Source organism: Phodopus roborovskii, unplaced genomic scaffold (genome assembly GCF_943737965.1).
Source record: "Phodopus roborovskii unplaced genomic scaffold, PHOROB, whole genome shotgun sequence".
NCBI lineage: Eukaryota > Metazoa > Chordata > Mammalia > Rodentia > Cricetidae > Phodopus > Phodopus roborovskii.
This window is the reverse complement of record NW_026126638.1, coordinates 6,459,884-6,487,632: the sequence shown is the minus strand read 5'-3', so window position 1 is coordinate 6,487,632 and position 27,749 is coordinate 6,459,884. Positions and strand designations below refer to the sequence as shown.

The 27,749-nt window shown below is 46.2% G+C and overlaps 1 protein-coding gene across 1 annotated transcript; it reads right to left on the bottom strand.

Moving 5' to 3' along the window:
• Positions 1-1,157: 1,157 nt before the first annotated feature.
• On the bottom strand, positions 1,158-22,882 carry Bcl2l14 (BCL2 like 14). Its single transcript, XM_051173174.1, has 6 exons — positions 22,804-22,882; positions 15,884-16,347; positions 11,434-11,604; positions 8,516-8,586; positions 6,450-6,716; positions 1,158-1,561 (listed from the first exon to the last, which is right to left on the bottom strand). The coding sequence occupies exons 2-6, from the start codon at positions 16,338-16,340 to the stop codon at positions 1,523-1,525; spliced, it is 1,005 nt and encodes a 334-aa protein (XP_051029131.1). The 5' UTR covers positions 16,341-16,347; positions 22,804-22,882; the 3' UTR covers positions 1,158-1,522.
• Positions 22,883-27,749: the final 4,867 nt, after the last annotated feature.

Here is a 27,749-nt window from a genome sequence, read left to right as displayed (position 1 = left end):
CAAATTCTTGAACTCATTATGTTTGTCTGGTTGGCCCCAAACTTGTGGTCCCTCCCACCTCAGCCTCCCGCCTCCTGAAAGCTGGGGCTGCAGGTAACTGTCACCACACCCAGCTTAGATGACACTTTTAGCAACAACCTTCCAACGGTATTTATTTTACTAGTTACCAGCCTCCAGGAATCATAAAATCCCGGAGCTGGGGTTGGGGGTAAAGTGTTAGCCACAGAAGTGTGAGGACCTGTGTTTGACTCCCTAAACAGCCAGATGTCTCCGTGCACATCTGTAACCCTAGTGGTTAGGAGGGGACAGGGAAATCCCCAGATTCGAGCCTGGGGTCTGAAGCATCGCACAAGATAGATGCCTTGCTGCCCCTTGACCTCTGTACACATGCTGTGAGGTGTACCCCCACTCTCAGTCCCAGAAACCTGGTGGGGTGGAGGTGTGTCATACAATGAAATCCGGAGGTGGTGAGCTAATGATTTTGTACCAAATGGAACTTTGTCAGACTGCCACAGTAGGTAAGGGGTCAGCAAAGCTTATACCCAAATGTGGTGATGTATTATGATTTAATAAAGCTTGCCTGAAGGATCAGAATGCTAAGCCAGCCACAGTAGTTAGCCATGGAAGCTGGGCAGTGGTGGCACCTTTAATCCCAGGGCTCAGGAGACAGAGGCAGATCGATTTCTGTGAGTTCAAGACCACCTAAACAAGAGTGAATCAGTCCAAAAGAGAAACTGAGCTGATGCCTTTAATCCCAGCACTAGAGAGGTATAAAAGGAAGAAGCAAAGGGTCTCAATGTGGCAATTAGTCCCTAGCCACGTTGAGGAGAGCACAGCAGAGCAGAGCAGTTTTGGAGTCTGAGGCTTGGTGGAGAGCCCTGCAGTCTGGAGGTGCAGTCTGAGGTTCAGTGGATTGCCCTTTTGGTCCGAGCATTGGTAGAGGGGAGAACTCTCTAGTGGCTGGCTGCTTTGCTTCTCTGACTCTTCAGGCAAGCTTTATTAAATCGTAAACAATATATCACCACACCCAAACCAGAGCTAACAGTAAACTCGAATAATGGCATCTTCCTTCCTAAAGGTAAGCTTGAGATGGCGTGATTACCAGGCTATCCCAAATGTAGCCTGAGAACAAACAGTACCAGAGACTAAAAAAGTAAGCACGTGCACAGTTTATTGTTTCACCTCCATGAGATCAACAGACACCCACCGAACACTTCCTCTAATGTGACTAATGGGATGGTTTCCATTCAGAATGTTGAAAGGTAAAATGACCTCAGGTCTTTATGGCTCCTTACACTCAGCTCAAATAACCTCAATGCAAAGGGCATGCTACTGAATCCTAAGAGCTGGAAGAGCAAGGCCTCTCCCCACGCCTCTTGAGTCAAAGGAAGGATGGTTCTAGAAAATGTGGGCTCCATCTGCTGCATGCATTTGAATTTCCTCCTGAAGTCTATGCTGAGAGCAGTGGGCACAGGACTACCGTTGGACATGGAACATTCCAGAGGACAGGCCTTTGGATATTTCAGTCTACTTCTTCATGTGATATCCCTAGTATTTTTTCCTAGAGGAGGAAAGGAAAGAAAGCCCTTAACATTCAAAGTTTGATTCACGGCTGAAGTGACGACACAGGATGAGGCTGGGCTGGAGCTGGGGAAGGTGTGGATGGCTGGCTTGGCATCCTTGGGGTGCCTGCAGGGAAACTAAGAGCTAAGGCCTTCCGTTACACATGCAGGGCTAGAGAATGACCTATGCAACATGCTAAGGCCTTGAGACCCCTTCTAAGATTCCAAAAAAGAAGCGGGGGTTGACGCCGATGGAGGCTTCGTGACTCCTCACCCAGCAAGGAGGAAGCCTGTTTAGTTTGTGTCGCGCTTTGAGTATGAAGGGTCTCTCCTACACTCTTGTGTTGAACACATAGCCCCGGCTGGTGGCCCTGTTTCGGAAGGTTGTATTGTGGAACCTTGACAGGGTGGAGCATTGCTGGAGGAAGTGGGCCCCTGAGGGTAGACCTTGACGGTTTTTTCTGTAGCCTGGCACCACTTCCTGCTTGCTCTCTGCTTCCTGTTCGCCCAAGATGTGAGATGAGGGGTCCCAGACTCCCACCACCATGGAACTGCCTTCCCCTCCATGACTATCTGCCCCTTCAAACTGTGAGGTAAAATAACCCAACCACCCTCAGCACCGAGAAAAGTAATTAATACAGCAGGGTTTGGGATGGATCTGATGAAGTTACCACTGAACAAAGCATCCTTGATGTGTGTTAAGTAACAGCAGCTGTGAGAAAGACAAGAGACACGCACATACCGCCCCAGGCAAACTGTGGCTTTGAGTCGGAATGGTTAGCGGGAAGCCTAGAAAACCTGCAGTATGGAGACAGGCGCACAGAACTTCCTTCCTCCCACCCCACTTCCTTCCCCCTCTCCTTGTCCCCCTTCCCTCGGGGATTTTCCTTCCTTCCCTACTCCTTCCTCCTCGCTCTTCCTTTCTTTTCCTTCTCTCGTTCTGAGACAGGGTCTTGCTCTATGGCCTCATCTAGCCTCGATCTCACAGCTGTCACCCTGTCTCAGCCTCCTGAAAGCTAGGATTATGTGTAAATCGCCACGTCCAGCTCACGCTTCCCCGGATGGTATCAATTCATGGTTGTTCATAAATATCCCTTTACCAATATCTCTTAGCTTTTCAATACTTTCCTGGCACTTTTGGCAAAGTCGGTTGGTTCTCTCAAGCCATTGCCTTCTCCAAATTAAACCTAACAAAGGCCAAGAGTTATGATTGAGGGTTATCATAACCTCGGTAGCCACATTTGGATGGCAAAGTACAGAGGCTGTGGCTGTGGGTGTCGCAGGAGGGCACACGGCTTTTCTAGCATGCACGAACCCTTTGGGTCTGATCCCCAGTACAGGAGGAAATAAGGAAGGAAGTACCTAAATCCCAGCATTTAGGAGCTTGAGGCAGGTCGTTCAGGAAGCCAAGGACAGCCTGAGCTACAAGAGACTCTGACTCAAAAACAAAAGCAAAAGTATATATAAATAAATAAGAAAGGGAGAAATTTAAAAACAAACAAAAACCAGATACCAGGAGGTACACCTGAGCCTGTATCTTGCTTTCATTAGCACATGAGGTCCTGGATGGGATCCATAGGGACACAATGCACACACACCCCTTCCCCCCCAACCGCACACACACCCCTCCCCCCAACTGCACACACACCCCTCCCCCCAACCGCACACACACCCCTCCCCCCCAACCCCATACACACCCCTCCCCCCAACCGCACACACACCCCTTCCCCCCCCAACCGCACACACACCCCTTCCCCCCCAACCGCACACACACCCCTTCCCCCCCAACCGCACACACACCCCTCCCCCCAACTGCACACATACCCCTCCCCCCAACCGCACACACACCCTTCCCCCCAACCCTATACACACCCCTCCCCCCAACCCCATACACACCCCTCTCCCCAACCCCATACACACCCCTCTCCCCAACCCCATACACACCCCTCCCCCCAACCGCACACACACCCCTCCCCCCAACCGCACGAGTGTGTGTGTGTGCGCGCGCGCGCACACACACACACACACACTTCAGCAGTCCTAATCTCTGAAAAGTCCTCTCCAAATTCCTCCTGAAGGACTCATTCATCTACTACCTCTGACTGAATCTGCTTCTCTCTCTATCCAGTGCGACCAAGCTAAATAGTTCAAATGTTTGCATTTGCTTTTCCTTCTTTTTATCCGATTGCTGGATTTAGAGTTTATTACTGGAATATAATTTATAATTAATAATTTCTGGAATGTAATTTTACCAGAGGGTTCTTCCCATTAAAGTACATAGCTTAGTGGCATTTAGTATTCAGAGCCGTACACCGTTACCCCTGGCCCTAGAACCTTTTATCACTCCAAAAGGAAAGTCTGAGTCTACTAGTGCTGAGCCCCTGGTCCTTTCTGTTTCTATGACATTATCTATGAATAGAACCATATTAACAAGTGGCATTCTTGTCTGGCTTCTTCCCATAATGCTTTTTTTCAATTTTACTTTTATTTTTTTTTTCTATTACATATACACATGTGTGTCTGTGAGTGTGGACACATATGTGTGAATGCCCACACAGGCCAGAAGAGGGCATTGGAACCCTGATATCTGGAGTTATAGGCAGTCATGGGTGCTGGGAATCGAACTTGGATCCTCTGAAAGGGTAGCAACTGTTCTTAACCACTGAGCCATCTCTCCAGCCCAGCATAATGTTTTCTATGGTTCATTCGTGTGTCAGTGATTGTTTTCATTTTATGGTCCCATCATAAAATGCTTCATTTTGCTAGTTCATTAGCTGATGGATACTGCAGTTGCTTCTACTTCATGGCTACCATGAATAATGAATTCAGCCATGAACATTCATGTACATGTTTGGGTTGAAAATCTTTTCAGTTTTCAAGGGGTAGAGATGGTAGCTCTATTTTATTACTATTTATTTATTATTTATTGGTGCTGGGGATCGAACCCATTGCCTTCACCGCTGAGTATACACTCTACCACTGGGCTACACACCCAACTCCTGATGACTCTACTTAACATTTTGCTAACATTTGTGAGAACTGCCAGATTGTTCTTCAAGAGGCTGCATGGTTCTGGAACCCAACCAGCAATGTACGGAGGAGGGTTCTGATTCCCAGTCTCCCAGATAGCCTTTCTCCTAGGCGGGAGGAGCTCCTCAGCTTTTTGACATATCTTCCCAATATTGAAATGAGCATGCCAAGCCTTTTCTTTTGCTTATTGACTATTTATATAGCCTCCTGGGAGAATCAATGTATAAATCTATTGCCCATTTAAAAAAGTTAAATCACTCACCTTTTTCATTGTGAAATTAATTGTAAGAGTTCATTCATTACATCTTCCGGATGCAAATCATTTCCCCCATTCCGTGTACCTCCCTCTCTCCATAACTTATGTTCTCTATGTTTGTTTATTTTGCTCCTTCCTTCCTCTCTCCCTTTCTCTTTCCCCTTTCTTCCAACCTCTTATTTTCCTCTCCATTCATTACCTTATTTCTCCCATTCCTCTCCCCCCACCACCCTGCCCCATACTGGGGACTGAATGCAGGGTCTAATATGTGCCAAACACACACTGTACGGAGCTGCATCCCTGGTCATTCCTCTTCTCGTCCCCAACCCCCTCCCAGAGGTCAGGAAAGGAGGGCAGCAGAGGGACAGGAGAGGAAGAAAGGGAACCTGGAATACTGCTGTGAGAGCTCATCTTCAGAATTGGTCAGGCTTGAATTTGGGGGTGGTTAGCAGGCTTCCCAGTTCTCACACTTGCTGCAAATGTGGGCCATGGGAGGGAGCCGAGGGGTGCTTCAGGGAGACCACTGAGGACAATGGCGGCCTTTTCAGCTCTGAGGGGAATGTATGTCACACTTCTTTGTGAGACCCAGGAGGCCAGCCTATGAGAAAGACTCGGGACACGCCAGCCATACCTAAAGTCTGGCCATACCTAAAGTTGACTCAAGTGTCCTGCTGGCCTTGAAACATTCTTGTGGAAAGAACCCATCCTCCTAAGACTAATCTTGACCAGTCGGAAATGAGAGTTCAAAGTTGGCCTGAAGTCAGTCTTGAACAATTTGGGGGAAGGGGGACAGGTCTCAGAGAATAGAGATTAAGGTGGAGGAAAGGCAGGGTACAGGGGAGAAGGAAGCTGATGTGATTAAGTCAGCTCATCGAAAATAGATGCAAGTTCCATTGCTTGTTTTTCAGTCTGTGTCACAATGTTCCTGTTGAGGTCTAAGCAGCAGTGGCAGAATGCTGTGAGCCTGAGTCCCTGTGTGAAGGTCAGCCCTACATCGTGTTGGTACCCAGGAGCGAGAGCAAGTGTCCTCTGCCCTCATCTGACTAGCTGCAGTCTATTGCTGCAGAATTTGTGGGAAAAGACCTGGCATCCACTGAAACATTGTCTCACCAGCTCCTCGTTTCCTGCTTCCCCTGACACTTTGCCCCCTCACCCAACATACCCTCTGGGAGCTCAGTAACTATTTGTGGATGAGGAAGATCGTTGCTAAAAATATGTTCCAATTGATGGGTCTTGTCTCTTGCCACTTGAGTGTCCTAACCCCATGAGAACTGATTCCCAGATGTGTTCCCTTTGTCGTAAAAAAAAAATCTTATCATTCATCCTTTTTTAAAGTAGAGAAGGTGTGTGTGTGTGTGTGTTTGGTATGTGTGTGTGCATGTGCTGTGTGTGTCTGAGTGTGGTGTATATGTGTGTCCATGCACACATGTATTCATGCCGGTGGGGTGTGTGTGTGTGTGTGTGTGTGTGTGTGTGTGTGTGTGTTAAGGTCTCACTATGTAGTGCAAGCTTCTCCCAAACTCACTCTCGTTGCCTGGGCCTCCTAAGGGCAAGACATGGCACAGTGCCCTGTGGTGAGGACCCATTTGGGTTACACTTACCCATCCACCATTCTGTTGGACCCAGGGGGAGAAGTACTCTTTTAGATACTTGGTTCCAAAGCCCAGCATCCTATTCATTGGGTGGTTGTCGATGGCCGTGAGCTTGGCTATGGCGTCTATTGCAAGGGCGGCCTTAAAGCCCCGAGCTTTGACTTCTGATTCTCCTCTGGTGTCTACATCCCTCAGGAACAGGTCTGTGATGGTCTTGAACACTGAGTAGGACAGCCCGTCCTGGAAGCTGCTCATCAAAGCCTTGTCTTTCTTCATCTGGGGATGAAAGGAGAAGCAATTAGGAGGCCTGGGGAAGGCCACACTTGCACTAAAAAGACCCTGGATTGCAATGTCAGTCATGGCATGGCATCCAACGGAGTCAAGAGGAGCTAGGTACCTGCTGTATGGATTCCTTTCACACAAATAAGAACAAAACTGAAAGGGTTATTCAACACTCAGGCACTTCCCAAACACCAAGGATAGAAAGGGGTCACAGGTGACTCAGACTTACCCATGGGCCCACAGTCTAGTGGGAATGGCTCACAGTGCTTTCAAGAGGCAGGGTATTGGATGAGACCTGGACCTTAGTGAGGCCTTGGGGTGTGCACTCCGCCTCACCCTTACCAGCAGCACGGTCTTGGGGACAGTGTTCCCTTTTCATATGTGTTGACTTATCTCTAAACTACCGTAGTGGCAGTACAGTATTGGACATGAAGGAGGCGTTCTGGGGGGAGGGGCACAGTGCAGCCAGGGAAGATTCCCCATATGTGTTTGTTTACTAAAACTAAGTGTGAGAGAGAGACAGAGAGGGGGGTGGTGAGATGGCTCAGTCTCAGTACTTGTTGCTAAGTCTAAGTTTGACCTCCCCCCCCCCAGGACCCTTGGTGGAAGGAGATCACAGGCTCCTGCCCGTCCTTTGACCCCGTCCTTTGACCTCTATGTGCATTCCATGGCACGTGAACAGGTACATCCCATTCCATTTCCGTAGGAAATAAATAAATAAATGTTTTTTTTTAAAAAAAGGCCACAGATTCCTTTCTTATTATTCTACCCAACTGATGTCACCTCCCACCTGGTCTTTGAACCCGGATCTCTGTGGACTGCTGTTTGAGTTCTGTCTGTTACAAGCATCCTGTTTCCTCGCAGGCCCACTCTGGCTCACACGAGAGACACTCTTCTCTTTAGCCCAGTGTCCCTGGCTTCTGCTCTACGCCTTCCATAGCCCTTTCATCCCGTCTTGTCACCACCTTATGGGCACGTGTCTGGCAAGGCCACTGGAGAGGAGCTGTGGTCATGCCGGGACTGCCATTTTCTTCTGCTCTTTCCTCCTGCAGAAGCCAGCACTCTTTGTCCCTGGACCTGACTTCCTCCCAACAGGTCTTGACTGCAAAACAAGGCTCACTAAGTCAGGTCCCGGTTGACAGACCCCGGAGATAGCTGATAGTCTGTGGGCACAAAGGAAAACGCCTCCTGGTGGCACTATAGGCTCATTCTTCGGTGTCACCCGAGGACAGCTGTCTCGCTTTCTAATGAGTAGGGTGGGTCTCTACTTCTCCACTTACGGGTTCCCTAAGTTGCACTAGCCTGCCTCTCTGGGTGAACTGCTAAGACATTCTTTAACCAGGCCAAGTCCAGCAACAGTATGGGGGATTTCAGAGAGGACCCTTGAGGCAGCTTTGAGACCCAAATCCAGGCTGCTGGGCAACTGCAACCATCTAGGCTCCCCCGAGGCTGAGTTACATGAGAAGGAGGTTGATAAGCCTATGCAGCAAATTTCCATTCTCCCCCCCCCCCTCCAGTGTCTTTTCTTACAGCAAACACAGTTGCATTTCTAGTTTCCGGAAATTCCAAGGAGGTTCCAGAAGATCTACTTGTGTTTCCCAAAATGATTCATTTTTGCAAAGCTGCCCCTGTGAAGATGCAGACTCCAAGGGAAATGAAATGTCGCACTACGTGGAAGGCAGGACTCTGGAGAGGACGAGGGCCAGAGCCTGGTGCACAATTCCATCGTCCTGCCCTAGTGCGTGGGCGCAGACGGGAATCACACTAGCTCGGGGGGGGGGGGGGTTGCATACCTCTCTTCCCAGATGATCCCCTGAGTATTTCAGCAGCTCAACAATTCTGCTAATTATTTGGTCCTCACCATCTGTTGGGGGGGGGGAGAGAGGGAAATTCCAGTTATTTCTTTGGAGACAGGCACAAAATAATGAAGCTTTCCTTCCAGTGGCAATGCACTCAAGAGGCACGCACTCAAATCCTTAGTTGATAAATCTCAGCCTTCCAGACTTCTCCGGTCCTATCCCTTGTTTTCCTTGCTCAGTGCATCCTTTCTCTTGTATTCTCACCGAGAAACTTACCATATTTACTGTACAAATATTATTGAAGACAACTGTTCCACTACACATAATCCTGTCCATGGAAATTCTTAGGAGACATTTCCCTCTTATTTTTATTTTGCCACTAAGCAATAGCTACAAGCAGCCTAACCCTAATCCACCTGCTGGGGATCAAAGCCAGAGCCTCAAGTCTTCTAGGCAAATGTCCCACCCCTGAGCCATACAGCCTTTTCCTTGTTTTCAGGCTAGTTATCAGAATATAGTATTTTTGTGAAATATAAATCTCCTGTGTGTGTGTGTGTGTGTGTGTGTGTATGTGTGTGTGTCCCCGTATACATGCGGAGACCAAGGGTCAATGGTAGGCATCTTCCTCAATCAGTTTTTCAGACAGGCACTCTTACCAAACTAGCGCTCAGCTGGGCTGGCTGTGACTGGCCAGACACCCCAGAAACCCCCCTTTCTGTGCCACCAGCACCCTGTGCTGGTCACATAGGCGCATGCCACTATGCACAGCTTCACCGGGGACCTGGGCATCTGAGCTCAGGCTCTGAGCACAGACAACACTTCACCAGCTGAGCCAACTTTCCAGCCCCATAAATCCCACATCTGGTCATATTTCTACCTTTGTCATAAAGCAGGGAGCCAAATATACAGACATAATGTGGAGTGACATTTTCCTGGCCTACATTTGGGGACCAGTCTCATTCTTAAGCCCTTTTTATATGCTTGTGTGTATTTTCTTTTTTTTTCTTTTTACATCATTTCTAAACTTTGTTGATTTTCATGTATTTAAAATTACCTCCACGACAAGGTGGGGCACATAGAATGAAATGCACAAATTCCTGAGTTCCCCAAAATGAAAGGCAGTTGGATAAAGTGTGGCTATCTTTGGCGTGGACTATGATGGCTTTTTTTTTTTTTTCTTCTTCTCCTCCTCCTCCTCTCTTCCTCTTCCTCTTCCTCTTCCTCTTCTTCTTTCTTCTTTCTTCTTCTTTCTTCCTCCTCCTCCTCCTTCTTCTTCTTTTCCCCCAACAACTTCCTACTTGGTAAACATGACTGTGAAAATGGTCATCACTTCAGCACAGAATCTAAACAGAAAAATGTTACTGAGGGGATCGGGTTTCTGACCTCAAGCCCAGTCTCTGAAGCAACGCTGGACCCATGTGTTTATCTCAGCTAGAGGCACGGGAGGCCAGGGGATTAATGCAGCAAAGCCCAAGAAGGTGTGGGGAGGAGGAGCAGAATGATAACGGGACTCACAATGCCTGAGAGAAAACAGGCGTAAATCTCTATAGCCCTGGACCTTTGCCCTGCCTCCCTCTCTCTGGGAAAGATGCTGTGCTGGAGTCCTGGATCCCTTCCGCATGCAGGGGCGGGGTGCCCTGGCTTTGGCTCGTCTCGGGATATCACTTTCCACCTCCCAGGCACACTTGGGACAGCCGCAGAGCCCCAGCTCTTTCTTTTTGGCATGCGTGGAAGGTTCCTCACTCAGAGCCCCGTGGCAGTTTTTAGTTTCAGATGTGCAGCAGACAGTGGGGAAAGCCCTGTCCGGATGCCTTTGTGGGGAGGACATTTGCTTTGTCCTTTGCGATGCCACAGACTCAGGAGCCACTTCGCCACCATCCTTATACATCTACTTGATTCTGGGGAGAGAGCTGAGAGGAAGGTCAATGACGACGGAAAGCAAAGCCCAGCATTTCCACACGGCTTCTAGAGTCTGTAACCGTGCCAGCCTCTGCTATTGTGTGGGCAGTGACTGACCAAATCTGGTCCCCGGTTCTCTCGCCTGTCAGCACCTTCTGAAGCAGGCCTGGTGTTGCGGGATCAAATATGAGTGGTCCCCACAGGTGCACGCCTTGAATGCCTGTCCTCACCTGTTGGTACTATTGGAGAGGTTGTGATTTTAGGGAGCAGGGTCTAACAGGAGGAGGTGGGACACTGAGGACGGCCTCTGAGGGTGAATTATGACAGGGACATGAGGACAGCCTTGAGGACGGCCTCTGAGGGTGAATTATGACAGGGACATGAGGACAGCCTTGAGGACGGCCTCTGAGGGCGTATTATGACTGGCTTCACTGGCTTTCTTAGCTTCCTGGTTGACTGTACAATGAACAATTGCCCTCTGCTGTACCCTGGTGCCAGAGTCTTCTGCCTAAATGCATGTAGTCCACCAACAATGGAAGGCACCCTCTGATATTGTAAGCCAGAATAAATAGTTTCTCCCTGGTAGGCATTTTTTTTCCCACAATGCAAGAAAAATAACTAATACACACTGGGTGTCTGACAGTCTGGGTGTTTGCCACGAGTCCTGGGATGGTCCATGTGGACCATGTGCACGACCATTATAACATGATTAGATCTGACATTTCTCCTCTCCCTCCACAGGAGACATTTCTTCTGACTTAGCAGTGAGCTGACATGTTGGTTCAACTTACTCATAGCATCTCTGTCGTGGGCTGATGTCTTAAGCTAGAGCCCAAGGCCTCTACCATGTTGCTGTGAAGTGGGCTGAGATTCCCAATGTACAGAGCCCTTAGCTGAATAATATATGCATGCATACAGGCATGCATACATACATTCACACATACACACGTACATGTCCATACACTTCTAGCTGGCACATGCTCAACCCAACACACTCACAAAGCAAGGCTTACCTTTCTTAGAATCACAAGTTACAGACTGAAGGCCTTCGAAGTACAGATGCTTTGGGACACTCTCTTTGGACTTGAAGCTGCATCCCTGGCTGTGGCTGTCTTCTGGTGGTGGCCAGGAGTAAACGATTTCAGCCACCCGGTTAGCAATAGAGGCAACTTTGGGGTCCACAGCTGAAACAAGAAAGAACTGCTTAGAGGGTACCTCCAGTACTGGGGCTGCTGCATGGACTGCCCAGTTGCCTAGGATGAAGAGGCCAGCCTGGCGTGAGAGGACCATTTCCAGGGGCTTGTGTTTGAGGTGGGGCATTCTTTAGACGGGACTAACAACTCTCCAGTAGAAGCTGGGATGAAGGGGCGGTATACAGCTGTTCTTCCACACCCTCAGTGCCCCCCCCACTGCAAAGGAGAGAGCACCAGAGAGGGAGGGGAGGCAGCGCATTGCTTGACAGAAAGCTCATGGTGCTTTTATTTTTATTCTTTTACATTTATTTATATTTGGGGACACCCTTTACACCTTGGAGAGGTGGCCTCTACCAAAACACTAGAGAGTGTTCAATAGCTTGATACTCTTTGCTCTTATAGCCACAATTTCCCTTTTATATTTAACAGAAAACATTCCATTTATGCTTATAGGTAAACAAGGTTGCATAGACATGGCCAGATGTGGAGGTCACATCTGTATCTCAGCACTTAGGATGCCAGGGCTGCAGGATCATGAGTCCCAGGCTACAAAGTCAGACTCCATCTCAGAAGAACAAGTGCATGAAGTACAACTCGTCCTTCATGAAGCCGTAATCCTGGAAATGATGTAGCACGCGTTCCCACTCAGGGCAGGAAGGTTTACATGGCAGACTCCCTTATTGTTACCGCCAGTCAGACATAAGTTGGCTTTGTGTCTGCTTGAGGAGAGACAGGTGGGATGGGCCGGTACCAGCTGACTTGCTAGGTAGTAAACCTGTCACTCCGCTGTGGGAACTTGAGGCAGCTCTGTGTTTGGCGCCAAATGGAGCAGCTGAGTTGTATTACACTGTGATTGGAGAAATTGTCCATTCATCTGAGAGGCCTAATGATGGGCCGTGGGTCTGCCTAGGCTACACAGTGAGGCCCTGCGTCAGATAAGTAAACAGACACACACATGTATAGAAAGAGTGAGCCGAATAATCTAGAAAGAAAGCCACCTCTGCCTTTCCCTTTTCTTCCTGTTTAAAATGGAGATGTGATATCTAGATGTGCATAAAACTATGTTCTCTAGTTATATACATAGCAATCTATGGTTATTCAGCCTCAGATACAATTTGGCCAATAAACCCACTCTCTGTTTAGCTGAACCTTCTATTCTTAATCTCACCTGAAAGTTATTTTTCTTTACTTATCTCCCCATAAGAGGGGGGAGGGTGATATGAGCCTTTTAAATTTAGGGGGAGAGCCAAGTGATAACAAATGTTGTGTCATTTACTCCAGGGAATGGGGAATGAAGACTATAGACACTTCCTGTCTCCCTGTGCAGCCACATTGACCCACAGAGCCCGGTCCCTTGGGGCCTCCAGGCTCCTAGCCCTGATAACTGCCACCTGTGTTGGGAAGGCTGGGGCCTGCTGCAGCCTCAGCCATGCTTGGGTTTAGGGGGTAGATGCTTCCGTTTGCTCAGAGAGTTAAATAAAGCTGGGGAGATAGGTAGTCTCTGTGGTCCAGGCTGTGTCTCCTTCAGCAATAACCCTTCCAGAAAGTTCTGTTGCCCCTTAACTGACAGGTTCTGCACATCCTCTGGACCCTGGGCTTAACTGAAGTATAAGTTCCCTTGTCACAGGATGGAATGAACCTTCCACACGCAGGGGCACAACACTTCAAAACTGAGCCGCTACTGCCATCTGTTGACTAATTATGGACAGGCCCATCAAACCTGGCAGGAAGGGGCCCTGCTGAGGTGAGAGTGGGTGCTGCTGCTGAGGTCCCTGAGTCCTCAGTGACTTGTTCAATACAATTGATTTTCCTAACAAGGGAAGACTTTATCAGTTTTTGTTTTAAAGATTTAATTTTTATTTTATGTGCATTGGGGTTTTGCTTATTGTATCTGTGTGTCAGATACCTTGGAACTGGAGTTATAGATAGCTGTGAGCTGCCATGTGGGTGCTGGGAATTGAACCTGGGTCCTCTGGCAGAGCAGTCAGCGCTTTTAACAGCTGAGCCATCTCTCCAGCCCCTTTATTTCTTAAAAAGGTGGTTCACATTTATTTTTCTTTTTAGAAAACCTTTCTTTTAAAAAAGATTTAATTCATATATTTTATGTATATGGATGTTTTGTCAGCCTGTAAATCTGTACCGCAGGAAAGGGCATCAGATTCTATGGGACGATAGTTACAGACTTCTGTGAGCCACCGTGTGGCTGCTGGGAAATTGAACTCAGGTCCTCTGGAAGAGCAGCCAGTGCTGCTCTGACCTCTGAGTCATTTCTCCAGCCTGGTGGTTTACATTTTGAAATGTATTTTTATTTTATTTTATTTTATTTTTCAAGACAGTCTCTCTGTAAGCTGACCTCCAACTTTCTGGCCCAGGCTGGCCCGGAAATGACCACTCTTTCCCTCCTGAAACCTGATGATGGCAGGAATGAGACACTGCACCCAACTGAAAACTATTTGTTTAAATCTATTTAACTCTCCTTTCCTCCCTCCCTCCCTCCCATCCTCCCACAGTCAGCAAGAAAACAGTTTAGAGAAAACTACAACCGCTTTCCCAAGAGCTGGGCTGTGGAAGGTTTTTGATTATTTTGTGGGTCATGAATTTTTTTTTAAATAATTTAGGGGAATATAGGATAAAAAGACCACTATTAATCTCAGATATTTTGCCTTGGCATGGATTTTGGTATATGGATACAAATTAAGTCAATTTGTTACACTGTATATATTTTTGTTCTTGTTTAGAAGATTTTTGTATATTGAAACCAATTTAAAGTTATTTTTGTTATAACATGTTATACATGTTTCTGCTGTTTAAGGTACTGTACTGTGCAGTTCATTTAAAAATGTAAGGTAAAATTCTAGTTATTGAAGGCTATTATTATGAACTATTTAGAATAATCAAGAAACACATGTTAGTAGTTAGTCATCTATCACAATCAAATTTGTAGCTATGCTAGGTATGTTTTTCCAATCATATATAGATATATTTTGGATAGGTAGGTGGCCTTCAAACCCTTCAAAGGCCAACAGAATATGGCATTTTAAATGTTTTGTTAACTTAGGGCTTTTCATGGCAATGAGACACATCTGTGCCTGGCAGCACCAATTACCTTTAGAGATGATGGGCATTGAAGAACCTCCGTGTGGAGTTTGCTTTCATTGTGGAAAAGTTAGCCATGGGGGGGGGGAGCCCAAAAAACAAAAACTGCTCTTGCTTTTGACTCCTGACAACGTGCTATGCAGACTGGATGTGTGAGACACACAGGAAAGTGACCACTGACCTTGGCCAAAGCAAGGCAAGATGGTCTTTCAGGGTCCCTGCTTCACAGAAGAAACTGCCAGACATTCTGCAGGACACAGAGCAAAGTGACCGACAAACTTTCAGTATAGGCAGGGCAGTCTCGCAGATTTCTTGCTTCACTGAAAAGTCTGCCAGATACTATGAGCCTGTGGGCTGAAGAAGGATGCCCCGACGTTGCAGAGGAACTTTGGGTGACTGTCCAGGCAGTCAGATGTCTCTGCCATTGCTAGAGGTTTTGGAAGTTATTTGCAATGCACCTTTTGTTTCTTTAAATAATATTACATCCTTCTGGTGCTTTTGATGGAGTTGAAGACTAGGTAGTTATAGTTGCAGTTTTCTTTAGATGTGATAGAAAAGTAAGTTAGGTATAAAACTTTGGACTCACTAAGATAGGATAGATAATGCATTATTTCTTCTGAGTATGCTAACTACAAATGGACAGAATATTGTAAATGAATTCTTACTTGATAACTGTTTTTGTTGTATATAGTTTTACTATGTTAAAGTTAGAAACCTTTCTTTTTATTTAGACAAAAAGAGGGAAACGTGGCAGAACTTTATTTTAAGGCGTGTGCCTTCTGTTTATGCTGCATTTGTTTAACTCTGTGAAGCCGTTACTGTGCCTGTCCAAAATGCCTGATGGTCTAATAAAGAGCTGAACATCCAATAGTCAGGCAGGAGCAAGGACAGGCGGGGCTGGCAGGCAGAGAGGATAACTGTAGAAGGAGAACCCAGGGGCCATGGAGTAAGAATAAGATTCCCATAAGTAAGAGAACAGGAAAAGCCCGGACGCAAAAGGTAGATGGGACAATTTAAGTTAAGAAAAGATGGTTAGAAACAAGCCAAGCTAAGGCCGGGCATTCATAAGAAAGAATAAGCCTCTGTGTTTGATTCATTTGGGGGCTGGGTAGTGGGCCCCCAAAGAGAAAAAACATCTCACTACAGGTGTGAATGGGATTCTCCAGAAGCCTACCTTCACACTCCAGGCGCTGCTCCACATTGGAGAGAGACCTGGCCCAGTGCTGGTTATGGAAGCCACCCTGAAGCTTTAGACCCTGCCTCTCTACTGCGAAGGGACCCTGAATGCCCTGAGCTCGGACCTCCTTTGGGGAGCTCGGTGGGCCTTCCTCCTCCGTTGCTCTGAAGAATGTTCTCCAAGAAGACTTCTTCTTGCCAAGGCTTATGTGCTTTTCACTGGACGGGGAGCTTCTGCAAGGCAATGACACCTGTGTCCATGAATCAGTTGACCAAGTCCCCAGTGCTTTCTGGGACAAACTTCTTGTTCTGGAGAGCTTGGGTGAGAAAATAGCTGGGGGGCTCTTGAAGACATGGTGTCTGGCGTAGAAGACCAGGATTTTGAACTCTATGCTATTTGGGTCATCATCTTCCAGGGGGATGTCTTCCAGGTCACACACACTGTGGCTGCACATGTTGAGTCTGGAACGACAAACGGTACATGCTATTCTTTCTACACGTGGGAGCATTTACTTTGCAGGCTCAGAGAAAGCATGGGAAAGAACTGGGGAAAAAAAAAAAAGCATCCCTTGGTTCTGAAGAGACAAATGCATAGACAACTTCAGGTAGCAATAGAGTAAGAGCTCTGATGGTGGCGAAGTCAGCTGGGTATGCGGAGGCAGGGACAAGCCAACTTCAAATGGAGGAGCAAGAGAGGGCAACTGAAAGAAGAGCTGGACAGGGGATGTACATTCCTCTTTAAAACTGCACGGGCAGAGAATAGACTCATGGGTACATGAGTGAAGGTTGTTCACAATGGTACAGCAGAATCGTCTGACAGCCAGGGCTTGTACCAGGTAGCCCAGGCTGGCACCGAACTCACTAAAGTATGAATCATTCAGGGAAAAACTGTGGCCAGACTTTGGTGCCTTCATGTTTTGAAAACATCATCGGGAAACGTTATGTCCACAGTGCATACCAATACAAGCTAAGAGGGTTATCACGTCACTTGGTGATATTTCAAGGAACAATTCCTTTTTTGTTGTTGTTTTTGTTTGTTTTTTTATGTCATGGTTTCTCTGTGTAACAGTCCTGGCTGTCCTGGAACTTGCTTTGGAGACCAGGCTGGCCTCCAACTCACTGAGATCCACCTGCCCCTGCCTCCCAAGTGCTAGGATTAAAGGCATTCGCCACCACCACCTGGTGCATAGGACGATTCTTATATCTTGTATTAGGCATTGTTGACCAAGACATTATTGTGTGGTGCAGAACTGTGTAACTTTCCCCTCCTCTGTCCTTGGTAGGGCTCTTAGCCACGTTTCCTTATCACACTGGTCTTGTTGGGTTTTTGCCTTGGCAGATGAAACTATAACCATAAACAAGCTATAGTGATATAATGGAATCCACTAGCACATCCCTCCATTTCTTTCCACCATACCTGGTCATACCAGGACCAACCTAGAAAGGAATGGGTTAGTACGTGCAGACAGGGATTGAGGAGGCAGGATGTGATACAGACAGATTGGACTCAGTTGTGGGACTCATGGTCATGGTCTGATAGCTTCAAACTCACATCAGTGAGCAACTCAGTCTCTTTGGTCCTTGTTTTCCATACAGACTGAGAATCGAGTTTCAAGGATGCTCACCTAGCATGCGCAAGGCCAGGCATTCTCAGCACTGTGAGAAAACAGTAAGCAAGCAAACCTTTTCTTGTCTAGACTGAAAATGCTCTCTAATTCCTTTACCTTGGCTTTGATATTTGAAGGAGGGACAGGGCTCTGGTACCTCAACAGGTGCATGCTCCCTGATGAGGTGGTACCCTTGCTTTATTTGGAAGAGGCACCAGCTGGCCCCTCTGAGGAGCAGCTTCAGGCCAGGCAGTCCCAGGGCCTAGATAGGCAAGTTCAGGTGGAAGGCAGTGACCAAAAGTCTAGTGAAAATTGAGGAGCAGAAGAAGCTTTCCCAGGGCAGCTGTGGGCAGCCTTGTAAAGCCCAGCACCTGCTAAACAGCCATGTTTATACAGCTCCTCCCTTGTCCACAAGCAGCCTCTGGTAACTGGGTGTGACCAGGCTCTCGGGGAGCACAGCACACAGGGGTCCGAACCAGCATCCTTGCTCTCTCTCTCTCTGTTTCTTCACATTCTGGAGCAAGTCTATGCTTTGGCACGGCGTCTTTCCTCAACTGCTCCAATTGCACACTCACTATGCTGAGGTCTAGGGCTCTGCCAGGAGCCACGTGGTTGTCTGGAGAACACGGTTCTTGCTGCTTTTTCGTTGCTGTCCCTTCTCTACCTATAAAGCCCATCTATCCCGTCTTTCCCACACAGGTCTTCTCACGGGTTGCTAGCTCCCCCCACTCACCCAGCCAGTTTCTCATCCCCTCTCCAGGCCCCTTACCACCTTAGCTGCTCTGTTCCCTTTGGAACACCATCAAGTCTCACAGAGACCCACAAGGAGATCCTCTCGTCTCCCCATCAATCACTATTAAGAAAATACCCTACGGCTCGCCTACAGCTGATCTTATGGAGGCATTCTCTTAGCTGAGGCTGCCTCCTCTCTGATGACTCTAGCTTGTGTCAAGTTGACATTAAAAAAAAAAAAAAAAAAAAAGAGCCAGTACAATGGCTCATGGGTCAAATGGCCTAGAATAGGCAGCATGGCAGAAACTATCCTGCCTCGGGAGACGATGGAAGAGGAGAACCTCCAAAGTTGTCCTGTTACCCCCATACTTGTGTTTCACTGTCAAACGCATTCCACCCCTGCCCCCAGAGTATGACTTAAAACCTCAATCATGTCACTAGCTCCTGAACTCAATGACAAATGCCCATCCACCAAAGCTGAGATGAGCATTCTGTGCCATTATTTGTGATAAAAAAACAAAAACAAAAACCTAACAACTGTGATGTGATGAAAAGAATAAGATCTTAGAGACATGGCTCAGCTCGTGAAAGCACTTACTGCTCTTGCAGAGGAGCTGGGTTCAGTTTCTAGCACTCACATGGTGGTTCCCAAGCATGTGCAATTCTAGTTCCAGGGGACTCTGATGCCCCCTACTGGTCCCCACAGGCTCCTGTTTCTATGTGGTGCACATATACATATACAGGCTCATAATCATACACAAAAGAAATAATCAGATTTTAATCTGATCAAGGGGGTATAGGAGGCGGAAGCCTAATGGTCACGAGGAAGCAATGATCTAAATTCAGAATGTGGTCAATGCTACAAGATACATGCAGATGTATTTGTGTCGTAAGCCTATAATCCCACCTACTCAAGAGGACCAGGCAGTAGAATCCCAAGCAGGCCTACATAGAAAGACTGTTTCAAAAAGAAAGAATTAGGCAATGGGCCATATTTCTTAACAGCTATGTGGAGCTCATGCACACACGCAAACACACACCAAGGTAAGGAGACCGTTACAGACAAAAAGACACCAACACATCCCTCGGATGCAATGAGTGGTCCTCCTTTAGATCTGAATTCAAACACATTTATAAAGATGTAGATGATTCAAGATGGTGAGGTTGGTCTGAATATGAGCGTGCTTTACATGACTTTGAGTTGTATACGTGTTTGTGCTGTGTATGCAAATATGATAAGAGTATTTACCGTGCAAGGATATGACAGCTAATCTCCATTGTCACCTGGCTGGACTTAGAATCACCTTGGGGGCACATTTCTGGGTATGTGTGTGAGGGCCTTTTTAGAGAGGTTTAGCTGAGGAGGGAGACCCCTTCTGAATGTGGGTGGCACTATCCCATGGCTTGGGGGCCTGGACTGAACGGAAAGGGAAGAGAGTGAGCTGACACTGGCATTATCTCTCTCTGCTTCCTGACAAGAAACGCAGTGTGACCCAAGCACTGGAAGCTCCTGGCACCACAGCTACAGCCACTCTCCCTGTCAGCCCTTCCCTAAGTGTGAGCCCAAATAACCCCTCCCTCCCTTAAGTTGCTCCTGTCAAGCATTTTGTTCCAGTGACAAGAGGGTAACGGATACAGATAGGAAAGTGGGGCTTTACTTAACGTTCCCAGCACCCAGAATAGTGCCCGGCAGCTTGCAGGTGCTCAACAAATTGAAGAGTCAATGAATGAATGGATGAGTGGATTGAGTGAATAAGTGGATGGATGGATAGATGGATGAGCAGATGGAAGGATGAATGAATGAGTGAGTGAATGATAAGACTGACAGATAAGACACAAGACATCTTCTGGTGGAATATGAATTTAGGCAATTTGTTTGAGAAATTAGGAATAAACGTTACTGTAACTATTGCAAATTGAACTAAAATACAACTTGCTTATTTGAAGTTCAAATGCAACTGGATGTCTCCTATTTGCTAAATCTGACAACACCATTGATGAAAGATGCTGCTGAGAAGCCCTGAGACCTAATGGCTAAAACGTTGGTATTGAAACTGAGGCAGTCAGGAAGTATGGCCCCAGTAGGGTCTTCAGTCACAGTGGGCAAGATTGTGACTCAGGAGAGACTGAGCCCACATCTCTCAGGGGAGGGCTTCGGAAGCTTCCTTTTAAACTGGGCTGTTTGCCTTAGGTGTAGTGGGGTTAATCCCAACACGAGGCAGGGGCAGACTGGCGGAAGCAGGTGGATCTCTTTCAAGACCCGTTCGCTCTCACTGAGAGATCCCATCCAAAACTAGAAACAGACTGGACAGCTCAGGACACTCTTGTCCCATAAGCTTTTCATCTGAAGATGATCAGGGAGCCCTGAGTCTCCATGAGAGATTTTCATGGACTCTAACAACCCAAACGCCTCACTGCCTCACGGACTAGGTGGAGGCACTCAAACTGCAAACATGTGCTGTTTGGGAGAGGAAGGATCAACTTCTTTGAGAAACAGGCTCTTAAATGGCTGAGTCAGGAGGCCAGTCAGACATGAGGGAAACCACCGAGCTGAGGGGGACCTGATGTCCTTTCACTTTGCATAAGGCAAGACTTGTATCTAGCTGGTTAGACTGACCTGGGAGACTTAAGTCAACTACAGAGAAGTTAAGAAGAAGAAAGAGAGTGGTCAGGATGCTGTGGATGCGGCCGGACAGAAGGAAGACAGGGTTCTGTGGTGGGAGCTTGGAATGCATGTAAAGAGAGCATAAGGAGACAGGTCAGGCAGTTTGAGGCCAACCTGGGCTGCAGGGGAATGGGGGGGGGGGCATGTAAGATTTTGAGAGTGTGTATATATGATCAAAATACACTGTGTAAATGTGTGAAATTCTCAAATAGACAAAATGAAGGTTTTTTTTTTTTTAAGGTTTGAAATGGTGTAGGGTTTTCTTCACACTGAACCTTAATTAAGGGAGCGCTACCACAAAGCTGAAAGCTAGGTCTTACTTTCTGGCAGTAAGAGAACTTGTCATGTTTGATGCTATCAGTTCTAAGTGATCCCTAGTGGCCTTTCTACTTAATAGAAGGCACTCCAACTTCTGGACAGTAGAAACGAAAACGGTAAATCTTGTGTACATGGAAATCCCAAGGGCTATGTCAGAGGCCTTATGTTAATTCAGGGATTCAGGGACACACCCTGTCTCTCACCCCACAGAGACAGCTTTTTCCTGGTCAGGGTCACATGATCAAAGGCGTATGCAGCAGCACTGGTCTCTTTTCCCTTCCCGAGAGAGTCCCCAAGAGCAGCATGTGAGAGACAGTGGCTTGGTATGTCAGGGTCCTCCTGGGAGGACCAGGTTGCAGATGCCACCCAGACCCTGCTGAGTGGCAGCCACACTGAGAAGTTTTCCAGTCTGTGAAAGTGAAAGCGACATTTCACTTCCCTTCCTGAGGCAGGTGGGTGAGGGCTGGGAGGAAGTAGCAGGGAAATGTCACTGTTCCCAGGGGCCTCCACAGCCTGGTGTCCTGGCTCAGCTGCATCTGGAACCTCCCTTGGTTTGCTTCACCTCTGCTTGCCTTGGGGGTGAGAACGGGGAGAACCCACAGGCCTGAGTGTAACCCCGTCCTAACACACTCCTCAGGGAGGTCGCTAGACTCAGCTGCAAGCTCCACGGCGCCTGGTCTCCTTGAGCTGCACCTCCAGCATCCTGGGTCCCTTTTGACAGGTGGCCTTTGTCTCCTCCCTGCCTCCCCCAGACCTCTGTGTATCTCTGCTCTTTCTGTCCTCTCTGTCATCTCCAAGGATAAGACGCAGTTTTCAATTCCGAAGGGGAGATGAAGAACGAGATGAAATGTTTTAATTTCACAGAGACAAAGCCTTGGGCTTACTTATCATACAGGTACAGGCCCTGACTGGGAAATGGAGCAGAGAACTCAGGGAAAAGAGCTTTCCATGGGGAGTCTGCTAGGACTAGGTTGAACTAGTTCTTGCAGAGAGATCATGAACTCCAGGTTCAGTCACAGGGGGTCCCATCCTGTACCCCCAAACCCTGCTCCAAGGTGGGTTCATCATCTCTTCGGGCTCTAAGCAGCTATCACGCCATTACACACCTTGTTATATTTACATGGAGAGAGAAGAGTGCAATTAAAAAGTCAGCCATCCAACCCCTCTGCAGGAAGAGAAATTAAAAGAGACCCCTTCTGCCAGGTGTGGTGGCACACCTTTAATCCCAGCACTGTGGAGGCAGAGGCAGGCAGATCTCTGAGTTTGAGGCCAGCCTGGTGTACATAGCAAATTCCAGGGCAGCCTGAGACCCTCAAAAAACAAAACAAAACAAAAACCAACAACAACAAAAAAAAAAAAAAAAAAAACAAGAGATGAGAGAAAGAGAAAGGGTAAGAACTTTCATAACCTCTCGCTCTTTTCTGGAAACCCCAATGAACTAGTTTCTCGGCGTCTGCATTCCAAGGCTCACGTGATAAGAACGTTTGTTACAGGTGCCCATAGTTCCCGAGTTAGATGGCCTCTTTTGACCAGTGCAACCTGGCCGCGAGCTCCAGAGGGAGTAGAGACAAGACTGATGTCCCCTGCTGCTGTTACCTGGTCTTGCAGGCTGTCAGCCGGCTTCCTCTGGCTTTGCGTCAGGTGTCAGGTAGCTACTTGTACACCAGCGTCTCAGGACAAGCAACTGAGAGGAAACCTCCTGCTGGCCTGGACTTCTCACCACCCAGCTCTGAGTCTGGAAACTGGATGGCTAAGGATCCTGAGGTTTGGGAACAAGACTGAAGAGGCTTAAGGGAGGAAGCCACTTCCTCATTAAGCTCCGCCTCCGGCTCTTTAACTGAAGGAGAGGCTGCCCTTTGCTCAAGTAATTTGACTCGAAAAGCACTTGGGTAGCCTTCCTCAAACACTTTCAGAGCCCTCGGGAACACATGGGTGGGCCTGTCCTGTGGTTGGGTCTCTGCTTTGCATTTTATCAGTTTAGTCAGTGTTTACTGACCAGCTAATCTGCTGCAGGTACACGTTTAACCTTGGCAAAGACATCCAGCGCTTCTATTCCTTATAAATGGTGCACTGTTCCATAGGGACATTTTCATACAGGCATCTGCAGCACATTGTGACTGTCCTTTCTTGTCCTTTCTCTTGAGCACCCTCCCCACACACACACACTCCGCCCGCCCCGTACCCTTTGTTCCTCTGGCTAGTTTTACTTCTAGTTTCTTGTTACATGTATATCGTTATGATTGAAAAAAAATCGACTGTGTAGACACGCCACATTTCTCTGCCCAGTCTTCTGTTGTTGTCATACCTAGGTTGGTTGGGTTGCATCACTTAGTTACTGTGAGTCGTGGTGGAAAAATCGATGGGCAAGTGACTCCTTGATGAGTTGAATCTTTGAGTCCTCTGGGTGAGCCTGGAGTGACACAGCTAAGTCACCTGCTTCATCTATTTTAGCTTTTTGAGAAACCACCCTGCTGACTTCCATAATGGCTGACTGGTTTAACATTCCTATGACCAGGACACAAGAATTCCCTTTTGTCCACATACTAGCCTGCAGTTGTTATTTGTTTCCTTTTCTTATTAAAAAAAGGGGGGGCATGGGGGAAGGCTCTGCTTATTTTTATTTTACATGAATGTTATTTATTTATTAACGACTGTCATTCAGACTGGAGTAAGACATAATTTAATTTTAATTTGTATTTCTCGGGTGGCTAGTGAGGTTGAACTTTTTTCATATGTTTACTGGTCATTTGCACATAATCTTTTGAAAATGGTTGATTTGGTTAGTCCACTTATTTATTGTGGTATATAATTTTGTGTTGAGTATATATATGTGCACACACACACACACACACTCACACACACACTCACACACACACACACATTCTAGATATCAATCCTCTGTTTTGCTAACAATGATTTTCTCTCATTCTCTATGCTGTCTGTTCACTCAACTGTTTCCTTTGCTGTATAGAAGTTTTGTCATTTCATGAGGTTCTGTCAGTGCTGACATTATTTTCTGGGAGACTGGGGTCTATTCAGAAAGGCCTTGCCCAAGCCTGTATCTTGGTTTTTTTTGTTTTTTTTTTTTGTTTTTTTTTTCTATATTTTTTCTTCTAACAGCTTCATGACTCACATGAGGGGTTTGGATCATTTGGAGTGGATTTCTGCACAGAGTGAGAGATAAGGATCTAGTTTCTTTTTTCCACATGTGGACAAGCCAGTTTTCCCAGCACTGTTTGTTGAAGATGCTATCTTTTCTCCACTGTGTGTTTTTGGCATCTTTGTGAAAAAGCAGATGGCTGTACCTGTGTGGACTTCTAGCTGCATCTCCTACCCCACTTGCCCGATTTGCATGTTAGGTTCTAGTACCCTGTTGTTTCTGTTACTCTGGTCCTACCGTATAACTGAAATCAGGCACACTCCAGAATTCTTTGTGTCAGGATTTCTTTAGCTATCTGTGTGTCTTTGTGTCTCAGTGTACATTTTAAGATTTTTTTCTATTTGTGAGAATGATACTGGAATTTTGGTGGGGAATGTATTAAATTTGAAGATTTTTATGTTAATATAGCCATTCTCACAATATTAATTCTAATCCATGAATATGGGCATTTCTATCTTCTAGTGTCTTTTAAAATTTCTTTCTCTAATGTTTTAAAGTTGTTGAGGTCTTTCTTGGCTAGGATTAGTTTAAAGTTTTTGGTTTTGAAGCAATTTTTACTGGAGTTGTTTTTCCTGACTTCTTTCTCAGCATTTGTACTGGTATATAGGAAGGCTCCTGAATTCCAAATGATAATTTTGTATCTTAGTGCTTTACTGAAAATGTTTATATGATCTGAAAGTTTCATGATGGAGTCTCTAGGGTCTCCTGTATAGAACTTATCTGCAAATAAGGACACTTTGACTTCTTGCTTTTCTATTTGTAGATTATCTTTCCTTCTCTTGTCTTATAGCTAAGTCTTTTAAGCACAGTGTTAAAAAAGAGGAGAAAATGGACACCCATGCCTCATTCCTGAGTTTAGTGCAACACTTTGAATCTTTTCCCACTTAGTGTAACGTTGGCCATAGATTTGACATATAGAGCCTTAATTATGTTGAGATGTGTCCCTTCTGTCCCTAGCCTCTGGAGCTTTTATCATGAAGGAATATTGGATTTTGCCAAGCACCCTTTCTGCATCTATTGAGAATATCATGTGACTTCTGTTCTTGAGTCCATTTATGTGATGCATTACATCTATTGATTTGCATATGCCGACTCATCCTTGCATCTCTGTAATAAAGACAACTTGATCATGTGAGTAGTCCTTTTTATTTTCTTCTTAAACCTTGTTTGCAAGTACCTTACTGAGTTTTTTTTTTTTTTTTTATATCTAAGTTTAACAGGGAGATTGGTCTATACTTTTCTTTTGTTGTTGTTGTTGTTGTTGTTGTGTCTTTGTGTGGTTTGGTATAAGAACTGTCAAGTCCAAAAGCAACTGGACAGATGGCTATCCGTGGTGCCTATTAGCACACCCAAGCACATGGCGGCCTGCAGGCTCACTCCGCGCCTGTGGACCTTCTCAGCTCGCCTCGCCCTGCTCCCTATCCTGAATCTCTCCAGCTCACGGGCTTCCTTCACCCAGCGTCTCATTCCCAAAGAACCCTGTCATTTCCACCATGTGCTCTTCTTCTGTCTTCCTCTCTTGCCCCTCTCTCTTGGTCCCCTTGGCTCCTTTCTTCTTTCTCAGTCTCTCTTCTCTCTCATGGCCCTGTCCATCTGCTAGTCGTTTTCAGTCTATTACTTTCTCTCCCTGCTCTGGGCTTTTCCAGATGCCCCTGGCTGTATCTATAATGAAAACCTACCCATCCACCATACCTTGCAAGATGGGGTTTCCCAGCGTGTGCAAGCGGGGAGAAGAGGTGAACATTGAGTTGTTCCTTTATTCAGTACATAGTGACTTAATCTTTTTTGACTGAATTATTAGATTATTATTGTGTGTTTGTGTAAGGATGTGGACATACCACAGTGCACACATGGAGGTCAGAGAACAGCTCTTTGGAGTAGCTTCTCCCGTTCAGCCTTTGCTTTTATGGAGGTGAGGTCTCTTTTGTTAATTCTGCCACTCTGGAAAATTCCAGTAACTGGAATGAGCTTCTGGATGGCTCTCATGTCTTTGCCTTCCATCTCACTGTAGGAGTCCTGGGATTACAGATGTGCTCCAGGACATCAGGCTTTCTATGAATTCCAGAAATTTGACTCAGATCTTTTGGCTTGTGTGACGAGTGCTTTTACAAACATCGATGGTCCCTCTTTTGACTAATTTTGGTTTGAATTCTATCCTGTCAGATGTTAGAACAGCAAAACCTACTTCCTTCCTAGTTCCATGTGCTTAAATGCCTTTTCTAACTTTTCACCCTGAGGTTGACTGTCTTTAATGGTGAGGCGTGTTTCTTTGAGGCAACAAATAGATCTTAATTTCAAATCCAATCTGATATTTTGTGTCTTTTGATTAGGAGAATCGAGACCATTAAGACTCAGGGTTATTACTGAAAGGTATGCATTCTTATCTGTTTCACTGGCTCTGTACTGTTTGGTGTTTTCTAGCTCCTCGTTTGCTTGACTACTGTCCTGGTTTCTTCTTTCCAGTGGCATCATGAACATTCCCTTCTCAGAAGGTTGACTACCTTCTGTAGGTTACTCTTAAGTCATGAATTTCTTTAGTTTGTGTTTACCATTTTTTTCCTCCTTTAATTATGACAGATAGTTTTGCTGGGTATAATATTCTGGGTTGCAGCTGCTGTCTGTCAGAGCTTTAAACACAATACTCTAAGGACTCCTGGCTTTTAAAGTTGTGTCGATAAATCTGACATCGTTATAAAGAAACTACCTTTATATGAGACTTGGTTTTTCTCTCTTCACACTTCAATATACTTTCTTCTGTATATTTTAGTATTCTTTCTATACTATGACATGGGCAGGTTCTTCTACAGTCTTGTTTGGTTTTTAAAAATACCTCTTGAATCTATCTCTTTCCTTTTTCAACCATGATCTTGCTGTCTGTTTTCTATCCCTTTAGTATGAATTTCTTCTTTTTCTATGCTTATGACTCATAGATTTTCATCATAGTGTCCCATGAAACTCAAGTACTCTGTTCACGTTTTATTATTTTTCTTTGCCATCGACTGAACGTCCTAACTCTTCCCTTTCGTTCTTCCTACTGATGCATCTTCCCACAGACATTTCTGTTTGCCTTATTGCAAGTTTCCTTTCTTGTGTTATTTCTTTTCAGCATTCCTAATTCTTTATTGACTTCTACTTTAATATACTGACCTGAAGTTTTTTACTCCTTCCTTGGAATTAATTCAGAAGTTTGTGTCCTTTTTTATTTCTTTGATGGTACTTACACTCATTCTTTAGAGTTCTTTCTCTGGAATTTCATCTAATTCACTCTCATCAGGTGCCATTATTGTGGAATTAGTAATTTTTGGAGAATCATGGTGCCTTGGTTTTTCATATTTCCTATATTTTTGCATTTGGAGTCATATATTGGTCAAGTTGTCTTTTT